At 43.1% G+C, this 17,426-nt stretch overlaps 1 protein-coding gene across 2 annotated transcripts in view; it reads left to right on the forward strand.

Annotated features, from left to right (window-relative positions):
- Positions 1-1,811: 1,811 nt before the first annotated feature.
- LOC141088891 (chemokine-like protein TAFA-2) overlaps positions 1,812-17,426 on the forward strand; it is a 422,827-nt gene continuing 407,212 nt past the window's right edge. For both annotated transcript variants that reach the window (XM_073575113.1, XM_073575114.1), the window contains exon 1: positions 1,812-1,926. In XM_073575113.1, coding sequence (XP_073431214.1) covers positions 1,812-1,926 — 115 coding nt within the window. The remainder of the gene's footprint in view (positions 1,927-17,426) is intronic.

The raw sequence follows: 17,426 nt of genomic DNA on the forward strand, positions 1-17,426 counted from the left end.
CAGTGAGATACGGCCGAGTCTCTCAGGTTAAAACCAAGCTCTGGCGCCGGCACTCAGGAGTGGAGCGTGCGGCTGCATAGAAATAAATGGAGCCGCACGCTCTGCTCCCGTGTGCTGACAGCAGTGCCGGGTATTACCATGCGAGACTCGGCCGTATTCCTCGCATGTGAGATCCCGGCCTGATTGTTCCACTCATGGTTTTGGCTTAAATGCTAAGGTAGCATATCCATCAAATACTTAATGAGTGCACTTGGCCTATTAATCTGGACTCCAGTTAGTAGATAAATAACCATTTTATTACATTGCAAAAACATGACAGCTTATGAGTTTGAGCCTAACATCACGTGCACTCGCCCTTTTGGATCTTTGACAGGCTGACTGTTGTCATTTGGATGGGATTACAAGGTGCTGCTTTTTCATATGTTTCCATCTTATAGATGCTGGCGCAGATGAGGCTGCTTCAGGAAAGAACAGCATTTTTCTGAAGCGGCTTCATCAAAAGGTAAAGTAGTATTGGGCATGTGCACAACAATGTCATTTTTTCATTGCTGTGCATTATGTCCGTTTCATGCGATAGTTTCTCGGTCCTTTTTTTTGGTGGATTTTGCTTGCAAAAGAGACTATGTGCACATAGCCAGTGAGCAGAACCTCAAAAGTTTTTGAGGATTATTTGAAGTTTTCCACTTTCTTCTCCAAAACCTCCTAAATAATTTTGTGCACTTGCCCCAACCCTTAAAAGCTTTTTTATTTTTTTACTTAAATTAAAAAATTAGAGAAGAAAAAGTTTAGCAACAACTCAGTTCCTTAGATATTCAAGATTTCCATTGCTTTTGGATAATAAAACTTTTGCAATTCAATCCAATATACAGTATCTTGTATGATCTAATTACATCACAACAGCAGCTCTCTCATCTCCTTACGGTTTGCTACAATGTAGCAGTGTGGTTTCCAGTCAGTTTAGGTCACAGAGGATTCATTAGTCTTATTACAACTTTACCAAACTCTTGACTGTCAGAAGTATTGGTTCTGTATGGATTTCTGCCTCCAAATGAGAACAAGAATATTGCAGTTCCCTGATGTGAAGAAAAGAATTTGAAAATGGTGTACTATTATGTTACTAAAGTAAAATGTTTCTTAACTATTTATTATGCAAAAAGTACCTTTACTGTATTTGTATAAACCTCTTAGGGCATGAAAACCTTTTATATATGGGTGAAACATGGGGAAGACGCTTTAGGACACATTCAAACTTTTTGTCCTGTAGCGTCTTTTTAGTCATATCCTGAGCTTTTGTTCAACATTTTTCGCTGCCAGCATTTTTTCTTAATGATTTTTATATTTTGTTTGGGTTGACATTTGTGTTGACTTTTTCCAGTCATTTTTGTCACATTTCAACAACAAAGAAAACATTAGCTGTTTTTGAAGTGAAAAAGTTGGGAAAACACTAAAAATGATGCCTGGTCGTTTTCTGGGAGTCTTTTGAGTCTTCCCTTTGACTTTTTTTTGTAATGTAACAAGCATCTTCAAAGAGCTAAATAACTAATGACTGGAGAATGGTGGGCCATTTCTTTTAGCCATGTGGCACATTTTGAAATGTGAAGAGATTAAAAACCCCTCAAAACCACAAACATATTAAAAATGAGTCACTTTTAAATAGAAATCCATGTGTTCAGTCCATGGCGCACTTTGTGAAGCAGCTTTCAGAGTGAACCTGTCTGAAAAAGACATTGTGTGCACATACTCTGTTTCCAATCTTAGCATGGGCAATTTTAAGATGGCAGATGAGTAATTATTGTTATTTTTGTTTCAGAATGGGCAAAAGAGAGATACAAAGCTTCATCAGATGGGTATTGATTCTCACCCTCTGCCTTTTAACCCTATGGGGACGTATAGCCGCTGCATCTACACACCACAGAATCCATTCAGGTATGTACAATGCACTCATCATTTTCTGGTAGAGGCTCCTGCTTTATCACTATCAATGCATGCCTTACTTTTGTGGAATCTACTGTATGTATTTTTTCCTCTTCATGCAGCTTCCACTCTCTTTGTGTGTTCTACAGGATTTGTGATCCATTCTGGGTGATCATTTGATTAGTCTTGATGATATATGTGAGGATTCTTTCAGAAGTCAGTGTGTCTGGTACATATGGTGACACATATAGATCCATTCAAGTGACTGGGGGTGCTAAACATCCCACACAGGTGCACACTGTTCTCACTGTTATAATTTGTATATATCTCAACATTCTCCCCTGCTTGCGCTGAACGCAGTGCGAGCAGGGGAGAATGATGTGAGCGGTCTTCAGCACCCAGCACTGGGGAATTGCGCTAACTGTACCGCTGCTTCCGTGGCACCTGTAAGGCTAGCTTCACACTAGCGCTTTGAGCCGCAGCACATGGCCGCCGCTAAGTCCTGCCTCCTGCCCGCTCCCTCCGGTCATCTCCGCCTAGTATCGCACACAGCTGCATGCGATCTGCACACCCTATCTTTAGCATAGGGTGTGCAGACCATGCGCTGACCGTGCGCTAGTAGAATTTTGCGTGCGCTGCGCCCTTTTGATGGTGCGCAGGTTCTAATATATTAGAACTATATATCTGAATTAGGAGACAAACACTGAAACTGAAAATGTATTTAATGATAGGAATAAATACTGAAATCTCTACACTCACCTATGGAGTTGACAGTACTTACTCCAACAAAATCGATGTACTACTGATGATAAAGGCTCCAAAAAATACCAACATACAAAAGTTGTTCTCTGATTATATATTAACCATGAGTACTGATTATGAATGTACAAATTAATAGTTCAAATTTAAGAGTAAGAAGCCTACTCTTTTTATGAGGTCTAAAATCTTTCAGACAGAGTTCCCCAGTGTTAGGTAGGAGATTAAAGAAGTAGTTGTGCCCCATCTGGCAAGGACCCACATGTGCAGGTGAGAGCTCAACTGTGGTTCTGCATCATGATATCAACTTTAGAGTAAAGTGTAATCATTCAAAGCATTCTGGTAACCTAACATCTTCCTTCCTCATGAATTAAACTATGGGTAGCATCATTTTGGCTGAAGCTACTTCCCATGTTGACACTTCCCAGGATATATTGCGTAGCTAGGAGGATATATCTTCATCTGTCAACCAATCAAACAAATTTTCCATTGTCTATATTCTCAGATAAAATATATACTTAGTGCACTTCGGGTGAGCTCCTAAATTATATTCTATTCCAAGACTTACCTAATTCCTGCAGGTCATTACTTTTTGGTTTCAGCCAGACATTAAGTGAGTCGGTTCACTGCAGATTTGCTGAGTAGGTAAATAACCAACAAAGGCAGGGTAAAAGTGAATACAAGGGTATGTGTGAAATTTGTAAGGGTGCTTGCCCTCAGTAGACATAGAACTGGAGAAAAGTACACATCTTAGATTAACATGTGAAGGTTATGAAGACCACACCTTATTCTGTACACTAGAATTTAATTTAGCTACCTTCATAAACCTTCTGGCAATTTCTTATAGGGCTCTGCACTCTAGTATTCAATATACCAAAAATGGTAATTTTTCTACAAATCCTCAAGTGGTTGCATCATTATCTGAGATGGACCTGTCACTATGAGCCATACTTTCATGTCATTTTCAGTGAAATAATAGCTTACCTATAAGTGTGGCGTGCCCATTTTTATTATTTGAACCAACAGCTGGTCATTTCTTACTGTGAAAATGTTAAGTAGATACTGACTGAAGTAACACAGTAGGAGAAATTGGTGTAAAACATAAAATTATTAAAAGAAATACATTTCAAAGAATTGTATGAATTTCACATTCTTAATATTCTAGAAAATTAAATAAATGACAATGATGCTCAAGGTCTTGAAAGGCTAACAAGGGTACTTATTTTTTTCTTAAAAAGCTATAGCCCTCCCGTTCCCCAAAATACTAAACAACATCATTTTTGTCATTTATATGGGCTGTCCCTGATAAACCACTATACATCAGCAATATTAAAGGGTTTTCCAGTTGTTTAAATTTCATGGCACCCCAACTAAAACATCAATTTGAAGGCATATGGACATTCTAAACAATGAATCTATATGACACTAATTATTCGCAGATCCTGCTGTGGAAAACATCTATGTACTGTCAAGGCCAAAAGTGTTGGCACCTTAGAAATTGTTTCAGGATTGTGAACATCTTGATTATGTTTTGCACTGTGGACAAAGGAAAATTAAGATATCTGGAAATGGACTTGTAACCTTGAGATTGTCGATATTGTTCAGCAATTTTTATTCTCAACTCCTCAGACAATTGTCTTCTCCTCTTTCTGTTCTTCATGCCTAATGTAAAATGCACAGACACACAATGCACAGATTGAGTCAACTTCTCCCCTTTTTATCTGGTTTCAGGTGTGATTTTCACATTGTCCACACTTGTTACTTGCAATAGGTGAGTTTGAACGAGCATCACATGCTTGAAACAAAGTTGTTTATCCACAAATTTGGAAAGGTGCCAACAGTTTTGTCCAGCCCATTTTGGGGGTTTTGTTTGAAATTATGCTCAGTTTGCCTTTTTTGTGTTGTTCCAAGAAGCACAAAGGAAATAAACATTCAAACACTTTTGTCCATGACTGTATTATATACAGTTGTTCTTTTTCATTGCTGCCATGTAAAACTAATTGTATTAAATTGGCCCTAGTACAAGAAAAAAAAACAGTAAAGATTAGATATGAGCTAACCTGAACTTAAAAGTTCCAGGTTTGCACCGAACACTTAGTTCTCCAGGAAGTCCGCTGCAGTGTTCGGAGTTCCAGGAGTTACAATTCGGGTACCCGAACTGAACTTTGGAATAAAGTTAGGATTGGGTACCAAAACTTGAAATTCCACAGGTCCACTCATCTCTAATAAGAATTATTTGTTTTTTAACATCTATTTGGGTGATAGCTGATGCTAGGAGTTTTGTTATGCTTGGTTCAAGAGCAGTCTTAAATTGATATATTTGGAAGCATGGTGGCTCAGTGGTTAGCACTGTCTCCTTTTAATTTGGGGTTTGAATCTGACCAAGATTAACTTCTGCATAGAGTTTGATACTTCTTTTGTGATTGTGGGGCTTTCCTCAATATTTTAATTGTTTTATTGCTAGGATGATTATTATCTCTATAGTGTCAGTGGTGTTAAGATAACAAAAATTTTACTGTGATCATTGAATCATTATCTCTGTACTGCCTTGCAGAATATGTTGATGATAAAACATAATCAGGAAATAAATAGCTACTTTCTTGGTTTCTCTAAAATGAAAAAATGAAATAAAAAAATAATACAAATAAAGAGCACCAAAAGAAATAACCAATGTCATGTCCCAACCCATCAACACTGGTAATAGACACAACCCAATACATCAGTTTTACCTGTAGTGTTCCAATATTAAAAGGCTCAGACTTGTTGGACGTTTGGTCTACCCCATACCAAGCATGGGGCAAACTTGAGCTGAAAAGTAAGCCCACCCAACCTAATGTGAAACTTTCTATTATGATGCCCTTTGGGAAACCCTGTGAAAGGGTATACTAGACAGAAATCATAAAGAAAAAACATACTGGTATAAAAATCTGATCAAGGTTTTTACATATTGAGGCTTCACAAATGGAAACAAATTTGACAATTTGCTGTACAGACAAACTGATTAATGGATCCATGCATGTGTTTCATCCCATAGGCCTTGCTAGCTGTTGTCAATAATAATATAAACTCCCTTCCACATACAAATTTTAGCCATCGTTGAATCCATCTTTTTTATTGCATTCATTTACATTTTTTGAATATTAAATAACTATGTTGCATATATCTAGCATTTTTAATAATTTATCCTTCAGTTTTCTCCTACCATAATAGTTTTCAATACATCTGACCTATTTCTTGAACAATTGTTCTCTGCATACATTATTCTTCAGTCCAGCTATGAAATTAGTTTCAGCTATTTGAATCCAATGCTAAAATAAAGTTTGTTTCATCCAAGAAAGAATCAATATTTGGGTAATGTTCTATTTCACATATGTTTTATGTCTTCAGTGCTGCAGGGTGTTTCTACGTGGGCACAATATTGAGCACAGCATTTTATGTGTTTTGTAACCTCCAGCTGCAATATCCTTAGTTGTCTTCCAGGTGTCATCTTCCTAGTTACTTTATTTTTTTATTGGCAGCCTCTCTGCTGCATACAATAGCTATAAGTAACCAGCGCTCTTGTGTTGTGCATAGATTGTGTAGTCACTAATATTGAAAGCTATTGATTTCACAGTTCCACCCCTCAGGGTGTCTGGGATGCAGTTACTGACAGCTCAGCCATCCAATCAGGTGTAGTGGTGTGGGCCGGACTGGCGGGTGGTCCCTCATTTACTGCGCACAGACGTCACAGACACAAGATGGAGGCAGATTTCGGGTACAACAGGTCCAAGTTTATTTTAGTCGTCTGTCTGACGACTCCAGTAATACACCGCACTTCTTCCACAGCCTTCTGTTTCCAGGCCCGGGTTCATACACCGTACTTTTTAGCTTAGTGACGTTCCTACCAGCTCGGTCACTGTGGCCGCCTTAGGCCTGTTCACCAACAGCACTTTACTGGTCAGAGGTCGTCGTCAATTTGGTATATTTCCCCCGGGGCCTCGTCTGTTCTGCTGTTTTTTGTGTCGGGGCCACCCCCCTGACTTCCTTTCTCCTCAGTCCCCTAGTTGAGCTCTCCACACAGTACACACTTCGTCACAGACTCCTCTCCTCTTGAGCTCCTCCCGGGACTGGAACTTTCTGGAACCCTCCTGTCCTATTTATAACTTTCCCGATTCCCTGTAACTCCGCCCCCCATGACCAATGGTTTCTAAAGCCCTAAGCTGCTGTCAAGTCCTGAACTCACGCTCTCCCCTGCCATCTTGTGGTCAACCCAAGGTACTGCACTCAATCTACACTTTTCCCAGCTGTTTCCCTTCTGTCATAATTAACATCTGTCTAAAGTACACAAACCATCCTTTCTTCTTGCTGACAAGTCCGTCCAGTCACCTTCCCCACACTCCCCCTTCCTTTGTCTATTGTCATCCCCGACAATCGTATTCCCTACCTTCGTCATTCTGAAGCTTTCCTACTATCTGTTGTCGGACCGGCTGTTGGGCCAAACCCGCCACAGACTGGGGCCGAACCAAATCGGGAGCACCATGCTCCGAGCAGCCTACTGCTACTCTCCAGTGCGCATGCCACATGACAACTTATTTCAAGTTGGGCTAGGTACACACGGATTTCTCTGTGGCGTGTACCTTCCCCTACTCTCCCCTTCTGTCACCCTCAACTGTCCAGAACGCCATGACCGAGGCCTTATGCCTACCAGGTCATTGTCAGCGCCCGCCTATTCTCCTGGGGTGTCCATGGTGTCAGGGACCTGGCTTGGGACCACTGTCTGGTTCCATATCTTCCATCTCTTTGTCCTTCACTATAAAACAAGTCATGGTCGGCGTCTCAGTCACACAGACCCTCTGTCACACAGACCCTTTGTCACACAGACCCTCAAACCTGGAACCTGTTGCCTTCTTCATATGCATATTATACATTAAATCAACTTTATAATAGCACAAGTAACCCCATTTTTCTTTTTTTTAAAACCAACAAAGAAACAAAACAGGCATACCCCCTTCTTTTGACAATAGTACTTCCCCGTATGCATCCCCGCAGTGTCAAGAGTAAACAACTTTCATCGAACAAAACATTTCTAATAACTTGGTCGTAGAACTGTCCTGTGAACTGCACAACGGTGCATCGAATTCCCGGTAGTCCGGGCCACCTCCTGACGGCCGTGTTCCGCCAACTCAGCAAGGGACTCCACAGCCGTGAAGTCCCGGGATTCTTGGGGTGTCTCTATAAGTCCCTTTACGGGGGCATGTAGCCTTCAGGACAAGCGATCACCGCAACAGTGTAGTAACCACGGGGGCAGTAATCCTTATAGTAAGAGACTGAGTCTCCCTCCTGTAGAGCCCAGCCGTGATGGATGGAAGTCACATTTAAATATACTTTTTCACCAGTGGCGAGGTCCCGGATGAATCCATAACCCTTTTCCACATTTGTGTAAACCAGCCTCCTTTTTCATGAAGCAGCCCCCAGACCTCCGGCTCTCTGGCCTTCTTTTTATTGATTACCTCCGCAACCCAATCAGAGGGTCCGGTATAGGCTGCAGAGTCTGGTGGGCGGGCCGCGGTCGAGGTCGGGGCAGAAGCGGCCGCAGGCTCCGGTGGTGAGTAGGCCACAGCTGTCTTTAGCAGTGAGGCTGGTGTGGCAGCAGGGGAGGCCGCAGCTGGACTCAAGGCAGCCACGGGCTCCGGCAAATCAATCGCAGGCAGGGCCGCAGAAGAAGCAGCGACCGCAAGTGCCAGTGAGTCCACCACAGCAGCGGACGGCCCGATCACATCAGTGACCGGGAGTGGGACTGATGTAGCTGCAGTCAGCTTGGCGGGGGTCACGCCATCTTCCAGAGCGGGAGGCACCACAGCGTAAAGGGTCGGGTGGGAGGCCGAGGGCTGGTGTCAGGGCCCTGGGGCCTGTCTTGTGCATGGGGTATGGGGGCGGGGTATGGGGGCGGGGTCTGCCTGCGGTGCCGCCAGCTGAGCCGGAGTGACGCTCACCTTCCCAGGCACCACAGCTCCCGACAGTCCATCCCGCAGCTCCCCCAGCAGCTGATGTTCTTCACCCCGCCGTCCGGCAGGGCCAGCCTCCAAGCCCAATGACTCTGCACGGACGGTCGGCAACAGCTCCTCTAGCAGCTGTTCTTGGTAGTCCAAGGTGGCTGCAAACTCCTGTGCTTCTTTTTTACGCCAAATCGCCACAGCCATTTTTAACAAAGCACTTTTCTGCTTCGGATCCGCTTGTTAACAGCAAGCAATCCACAGTCCAGTTTTTTTTTTATTACATAATCCACAAGGGCAAAAAGCAACTTGGATCCCTTGGCTCTTCTGGCGCAGGCTTGTCGCAGAAGATGGTGTATTTGCGGCAATAATCCTGCCGACTACGCCAAATGTAGTGGTGTGGGCCAGACTGGGGGGTGGTCCCTCATTTACTGCGCACAGACATCACAGACACAAGATGGAGGCAGATTTCGGGTACAACTTGTCCAAGTTTATTTTAGTCGTCAGTCTGACAACTCCAGTAATACACCACACTTCTTCCACAGCCTTCCGTTTCCAGGCCTGGGTACATACACCGTACTTTTTAGCTTAGTAACGTTCCTACCAGCTAGGTCACTGTGGCCGCCTTAGGCATGTTCACCAACAGCACTTTACTGGTCAGAGGTCGTCGTCAATTTGGTATATTTCCCCCGGGGCCTCGTCTGTTCTGCTGTTTTTTGTGTCGGGGCCACCCCCCTGACTTCCTTTCTCCTCAGTCCCCTAGTTGAGCTCTCCACACAGTACACACTTCGTCACAGACTCCTCTCCTCTTGAGCTCCTCCCGGGACTGGAACTTTCTGGAGCCCTCCTGTCCTATTTATAACTTTCCCGGTTCCCTGTAACTCCGCCCCATGACCAACGGTTTCTAAAGCCCTAAGCTGCTGTCAAGTCCTGAACTCACGCTCTCCTCTGCCATCTTGTGGTCAACCCAAGGTACTGCACTGAATCTACACTTTTCCCAGCTGTTTCCCTTCTGTCATAACTAACATCTGTCTAAAGTGCACAAACCATCCTTTCTTCTTGCTGACAAGTCCGTCCGTCCGGTCACCTTCCTCACACAGGCACAGAGGCATGCTGAAGATGTCAGTACTTTGACAGCTCAGCCATCTTATCTGATACCAGGGTGTGCTGAGCTGTCAGTGTGTTGATTGACTGCTTGACCTTCCAATCTGAGACTGGGAGGCAATGGCTGTCTCCAGTTATTCATTTTCCCAGGTGATTCACATGCTACTTTACTTTTATGTTTCTCCCAGACCTCTACCAGACCTACTTTCAGCTAAGTGTGGTTTGTCTCTCTGTGCCTTGCATTCTCCTATAGATCTTTCATTGCCTGATCTTGGACCTCATTCTGACCATCCATCTGTTTAATCTCTTCTGCCCTGATCTGTTATCTTCCTGCTATTCAAACTTCAGAAAGGTCACGCATTTGTCTCTTTCTTCTGTTTGTGACGTACCCTCTGGGTTTTGGACCTCAGACTCCTTGACTTCCCTGACTCACGGCTTGGTCATGAGAAGTGATTCAGTATCACAATTGTCATCTGTACAAAATCAATTCTTATAAATGAAACCATTAAGGGAACATGTACAGCAGCAAATATCAATGCATTTTATTGTTCTTATTTCACCAAAAGTGATTTGGTGTGATGCATTTATGCAAACTGTCAAAGCAAAAATGAGGAGCGTAAATGCTAATTATCCTCAAATTAGAGCAAAATAATGTGACTTGATGGGGGATCCTAAACTCATCAACTATGAGAAAGTACCATTTTAGCAGCATCATAGTAGTTACAACAGAAGATATGCTAAGATTGAATTCCCATTTAAGAATTTTAGTAAGATTGATACATGTGCCCTTAGCTCAGTATATTCCAAGCTGAGGGGTGCCAAATTATCATATTATTGTGTGGTGCTTTGTACAGAGTTGGCTATGATATATGTGTCTATTTGTCTCCATCCAGGGGTTATTAAATGCATTACAGCCTATCGCATTTTGTGTTATTCTGGCACCATTTTTTGCTCCCTCATCTGAGAGCAGCATAATGTAGGAAACTAGATCCGGATTCCACTGATGTATCACTTATTTTATTGGGTGCAGCATTTGTGACACAGATCAGAGTTTTTAGATGTATTATGCAGCAGAGCTCAGAGAGCTAACATCTCCCACACCACAGCTTTCTGTGTGCATTCTCTATAAACAGTGAGCTGCTTATCAGAGGAGGGTGCATGGTCAGCCTAGGCCTCATGGTGCTTATCTAGCTGCTGTAGTCCAAGCAGTGATAAGGTCTTGGTGATAAAACCTTCATTATAAGTAACAACAGCCCACTGAGTGATAAGTGACTCATTACTGAATTCAGTGTTTTAACCCCTACCTCATCCTGTCTTCAGATTGCATAGCAAAAGCCTGCTGACAGATGCCCTTTAGCGATGAGCGAGTATACTCATTGCTCGCGTTTTCCCGAGCATGCTCAGGTGTCCTCCGAGTATTTTGGCGTGATCGGAGGTTTAGTTTCTGTTGCCACAGCTGCATGATTTGTGGCTGTTTGACAACCGTATTCAGGTTGTCAAGTAGCCGTAAATCATGCAGCTGCGGCAATAGAAACTAAATCTCTGTGCCCATCCAAAAACTCCGAGATCACCCGAGTATGCTCGGGGAAAACCCATGCAATGAGCATACTCGCTCATCAATAATGCTCTTTAAAGGGAACCTGTCATGCACATAAGCACTTTTAACCTATAGATATAGAGTTAATATACAATGAAATAATATTGATATCATGCTGTTGACTGCTTTCACATGAATGAAAAATGTATCTGAGTTTCTTACAGAAAACACAGAGGATTTTTTTTTTCCCACAGAAGTTACTAAATATGTACAAGACTAAATACAGTCTCCTGCATTAAATAATTAAAATGTATTAGTAAAAATGTGATGCTACATATTGGCTCTATATGGAATCCAATTTTTTGGTGCACCCATAGGTTTCAATGGATGACTCATCCACTAGAAAACTACAAGGTTTGAATTTGTCTGAAATACTGTATGGATCGCGAGCTCCGTTGGGGCACTGGGGGCTAAATAATGTACAATGGTGTAAAATATGTAAGCACTATATTAGAGAAATGGAAAATCCATACATTTATGGTTACTGTGAAGAAAAGACCTGCAGATACTGGCACAAATTTACACGACGAGTCATTTAACGAGCAAGAATCCCTATAAGTCGTTACAGAACATTTCATTGTTCTTGTTAGATCATACTTTCCCTTTAAGCTGCATAAAACACTTCTGCAGAAAATCAAGAACATGAGGCATATATTATACAGCGGCTCTCAATTGGCGTACTGCCGCAGTGTATCAGGAGGAACAACTCTCACAGTCGGAAAGCCGAGCTTAATATCAATAAAAGCATCATACATCGTCTACTATATTGGTTCCAATATTGTCAGCAGTGCTTTGCTGAATCGCTGCAGACTTATTTGTCTTTCGAGTTGTACATACAAAAGTCAATGAAAATGTGATTTGCAAACGCCCTTCTGGTTTTTAGAACATTTCATTTCTAACTCCAGAGAGGATTTGAAAAGCAGACTTAGCATAATGTTGGTATTCTGCGAAGCACGTCAGCGGCTGGAGGTTGACTTAACAAGTAGGGGAAGCGGGCTGCGTCTTGAGATTTCTAAACAGAAGGGTGTAAGCTTGTTTGCATTCTGCTGTCATCTTACAAGCAATTGGAAACTTTTAAAACAAGTTAGTGTTTATTACTATTCGGCATGAATTAGAACCTACATTATAAGGTAAATAATACATTAGAAATGGAGACGCGCAGTGCACAAAGAGCTGAACTGTGAGAAGCGACTGCTGGCGCAAGAGAGAAACAAGCTTTCTGCAATCGACGTCGTATTTTTCTTTAATAATTTATAAATTGCCAGCACTAGAGATAATAGTTTCCTTCTGTCTCTTCCCATTATTGCCATTTACACTATTGCCAATAAATATAATACAATCTCAGTTGAGAGAATATTTTTTACAAACATTTATTTCTGATATTCGAGCCTGAAAATGTTACAAACGGAATTCACACAGCCATTTTGTAGGAAATGCCTTCTCTTTACGTCCACATGACTAGCAGACATGTATCTCCATTTTCCTTCAATAAGAGGTTTTTCAGCAGCTGCAGTGTGAGCTAACAATAGTGCTCCATCTTCTTTTGCTGCTGCATTGCAGACCTTTTTTTTTTTTTTTTTGAAAAAAAGAATTAGAATTTCCCATATAAATCAGTAAGCTTCTATTTCTCTAAGTTAAGAAGTTCTGCAGCTGCTGTGGTGTGTATTAAAAGGAATAACCTTCCTTTGAAGATCTGTGACCTGTGCAAATATTGCTAGTCTGTGACTTTGTGCTTTTGTACTGGCCACAGAACTCTTCAATTATCCATTTATGTATAGAGTAGATGGAGGCCCGATGCTATTGCATCGGGAGGGCGGTAATGTCACAATGGGGGCGAGCTTTGCAGCATTGAGAATCTCTCCCCCCATGTACTCACTCACCTATCCACTCTCTCTTTCCTCGTGTGCTGACTTCTCTCATCTGTGCTCTCTTCTTTGACCTGTCTACCCCATGTGCTATCCCCCTTGTCTGCTGTCTCTCTCCATGTGCTGTGTTCTCCCCTCATGTGCTGTCCCATTTGAGCTGTCTCCCCCCTGTGCTCTGTCTCTCTCACCCCTGTGTCTGACCATGTACACAACATACCACAGCTCCTGGGCAGGGGAGGAAGCAAAAGACAATACTGACATTACAGTAGGAGATCGCAGAGGATACATTTTGTGACGTAAAATATTGTTTAAAATATTATTTTACCTCAAAAAATTAATCCTCTGTGATCCCCTGCTGTAATGTTAGTATTGTCTCTTGCTTCCTCCCCTGCACAGGAGATGTGGTATGCTCCGTACACGGTCAGACAAAGACAATGTTTAAAATGAACTTTTGTTCATGGGAAAACCCCTTTAATGTGACCGGCTTCCTCTGACTGTAGACAGGTTGAGCATCTGCTGCCGGGATCAGCCGAATTATTTACTGTGCCTGTGCGACGGTGTGAGAGGCTGTGTGAGAGTGTGAGAGTGTATGAGTGTGTGCGAGTGTGTGAGAGTGTATGTGGTGCGTACGGCATATAGAGTGTGTATGTGTGTGTGGTGCGGAGGTGTTGCACTGGTGGTACCGCACAATAGGTTGGTACTAGCAGCACTTTACATATTGAGACACCCATCGCTTGGGGGTCCCAATATGGCGGTCGGTGAACTTCCTCCACTGGGAATTCTGGGATACGGTGACATCTGGACAGATCAAGAAATGAAAACATTACAAGGCAATTATATAAATAGATAGGAATTTCATTCGCATTATAGCATTATATAGTTTATTTATAAGAAATCTATAGATGAGCAATTAACCAGATTTGCTCAACTCAAACCTGTAAAATTTATTGAGGTCCCAGTTATTCTTAAGAAGTTCCTTGCTATTCTCTAAAGTGTCTTCAGACCCTAGTACCTAATACATGAGGTGGGTTAAGAAATGAAAAATGTTACTCTTACTTTTGTCCCTCACCTGTCTTAGCATCGCAGCTCCCTAGCCAGTTCTCTGCTGGCTCACTACTCATTGTATCTTCCGTGTAAGTGTTTTTCCGCCTTTCAGTACCCCCATCATGGACTAAGTCTCATGTGATGTCAAGACTTGCATTGTCCCACGTCACAGAGGAGCCGAAGAGTAGTCATCAAGGCAAGGGAGGATGGAGAAGTTGCAAAGACAGGCAAGGTTAGGATCGAGGTGAGTATCAGATTTTCTTTATTTTTTTTTCCCTCTCTTAAAAAACGAATCAAGCAACATGGCAACAAAATGATGAATGAAGCAAAATTGCTTGATTCAAGAAAATTGATAACAACGAAAAGTTGGCCTCTGGCAAATCTGAATTTATTTTTTGTGAAATTGGAAATTGATTCGATTTTCTCATCTCTGCTGTTTTTTTTTTTTGCAACCCGTGAAGGCTACAATGTAAAAGAAATAATAATAAATTAGTCAGTGAATCATGTTGTTCTATATACATAGTGTGGCAGACCTAAATGAGGCAAAAAGTCAATGAGCAAGTAAAAAAAACATACAGTAAGAAAATGTAATTTATATCATGGTTAGCGGAAGCCTACTTTCTGCAGCAATGACTGCTTCTGCTGACATCTCCAAAGAAAAGGCTTTCTAATCTTCATCACATACTGTGTCATCATTAAAAGTCCAGCTACAAACCTGTTTAGGAGGTGTCCTAGAAATGCCAAGTTCTTGGTGTTTTGGTCCAAGTAAATTGTCCTTTATAGCTGTGATTCTCAAATCCAGTCCTCAAGGCCCCTAACATGTTTCATGATTTCCTCAGTATTGCACACATGATGGAATTATTTACAAGACACCGCAAATTACCACAGGTTCTCTTTATAGCATAGCCACAAATCATGACCTGTCGGGAGGCCTTGAGGACTGGGGTTGAGAAACACAGCTTTAAAGCATATGATATTATTGTGAGCTGTATGATATAAGGCAATAAACAAGATTGCAACCAATTATTCTTATATTTATCCATCTAAAAGAAAGCAACTTTACAACTAGTCTTGATTAAAAATATCCTACCGTTTTGTGTAAATGGCTCATTTGTAGATTCATGGCTCTCCATGGATACAGGCTACTAGCAACCACATATTTTCTGATCTCTTATAATAATCTGCAGATTGGAGGCAGGGTAACAATAACTGCAGGATCAGACATAATACAGCATTGCGACGATGGATACATATTGTTCTGCCTAGATGCTGTATACACTATATATCTATAATAATAAATGCCCTAACCAGCTTCCGGTTGTAACAACTTCCGTCCAGTTGTAACCGGTGACGTCACCACACACACACGCACGTTAACCCTCAACACACCACACCGCCTCAACACACACTCCTCTCACCTTTCACCTCCACTCATGTCCACTCACTCTTTCACTCCACATACGTTCCTTTCTCTCACTCCGTTTCTCATACTCACACCGTCATCATCGCTGCCCCGACATCTTCCTCCGCCGCCGTGATCCAGGATCCAGATGTTCTCCAGGCCGCCGACATCGGGATCCAAAAAGATGGCGTCGGCGAAATCTCGCGAGATTACGCCGACGCCATTTTGGATCCCGATGTCGCCCATGCCAGCGACATGTTGTTGCGGCGACGCCATCTTGAATATCGCGGGACTTCACGAAATCCAAGATGGCGTCCCGCAAGAACATGTCGGCGGCCTTGAGAACGTCTGTATCCTGGATCGCGGCGGCGGAGGAAGATGTCGGGGCAGCGACGATGACGGTGTGAGTATGAGAAACGGAGTGAGAGAAAGGAACGTATGTGGAGTGAAAGAGTGAGTGGACATGAGTGGAGGTGAAAGGTGAGAGGAGTGTGTGTTGAGGCGGTGTGGTGTGTTGAGGGTTAACATGGCAAGAGGTGTGAGGCTGTGTGCACACGCTGCGGATTTTGCTGCGGTTCCGCAGCGGTTTTGGCTGCTGCGGACCCGCAGCAGTTTTTGCTGCGGTGTACAGTACCATGATTCCCTATGGGAATCAAAAACCGCAGTGCAGACGGTGCTGAATTTTCCGCGCGGATTATCTGCGGTTTTCAATCCGCAGAAAGAATTGACATGTCAATTCTTTCTGCGGATTCTCCTGCGGTTTGCCATCTCCTCTATTCAGGAGATGAAAAACCGCAGGGCAAAACCGCAGAGCAATCCGCAGGTAAAACCGCAGGTCTTTTGACCTGCGGTTTCACCTGCGGATTTTACAAAATCCGCGCGGATGAATCCGCACCTAATCCGCAGCGTGTGCACACAGCCTTAACGACGTCGGCGAAATCTCGCGAGATTTCGCCGACGCCATCTTGCATTCGTGAAATTGCGTCATTTACCTCACGCCGACTTGCTGTGCGGACGCTTGGCATTGCCTGTACCACCATAACTACTGCTGCCTTGGTCCTATGCCTGTTTACTGCCGGTGTCTAATTACAGGGCCAATTTGCCTATACTGCCATAACTATTGCTACCTTGCTACTCTGCCGGTGTCTAATTACAGGGCTAATTTGCCTCTACCGCCATAACTACTGCTGCCTTGCTCCTCTGCCGGTGTCTAATTACAGGGCTAATTAGCCTCTACCGCCATAACTACTGCTGCCTTGCTCCTCTGCCGGTGTCTAATTACAGGGCTAATTTGCCTATACCGCCATAACTACTGCTGCCTTGCTCCTCTGCCGGTGTCTAATTACAGGGCCAATTTGCCTATACCGCCATAACTACTGCTGCATTGCTCCTCTGCCGGTGTCTAATTACAGGGCTAATTTGCCTATACCGCCATAACTACTGCTGCCTTGCTCCTCTGCCGGTGTCTAATTACAGGGCCAATTTGCCTATACCGCCATAACTACTGCTGCCTTGCTCCTCTGCCGGTGTCTAATAACAGGGCTAATTTGCCTCTACCGCCATAACTACTGCTGCTTTGCTCCTCTGCCGGTGTCTAATTACAGGGCTAATTTGCCTCTACCGCCATAACTACTGCTGCATTGCTCCTCTGCCAGTGTCTAATTACAGGGCCAATTTGCCTATACCGCCATAACTACTGCTGCCTTGCTCCTCTGCCGGTGTCTAATTACAGGGCTAATTTGCCTCTACCGCCACAACTACTGCTGCATTGC

The sequence above is a fragment of the Dendrobates tinctorius genome, unplaced genomic scaffold, assembly GCF_039654945.1.
Source record: "Dendrobates tinctorius isolate UK_male_01 unplaced genomic scaffold, ASM3965494v1 ptg000042l, whole genome shotgun sequence".
In the NCBI taxonomy this organism is placed as follows: Eukaryota; Metazoa; Chordata; class Amphibia; order Anura; family Dendrobatidae; genus Dendrobates; species Dendrobates tinctorius.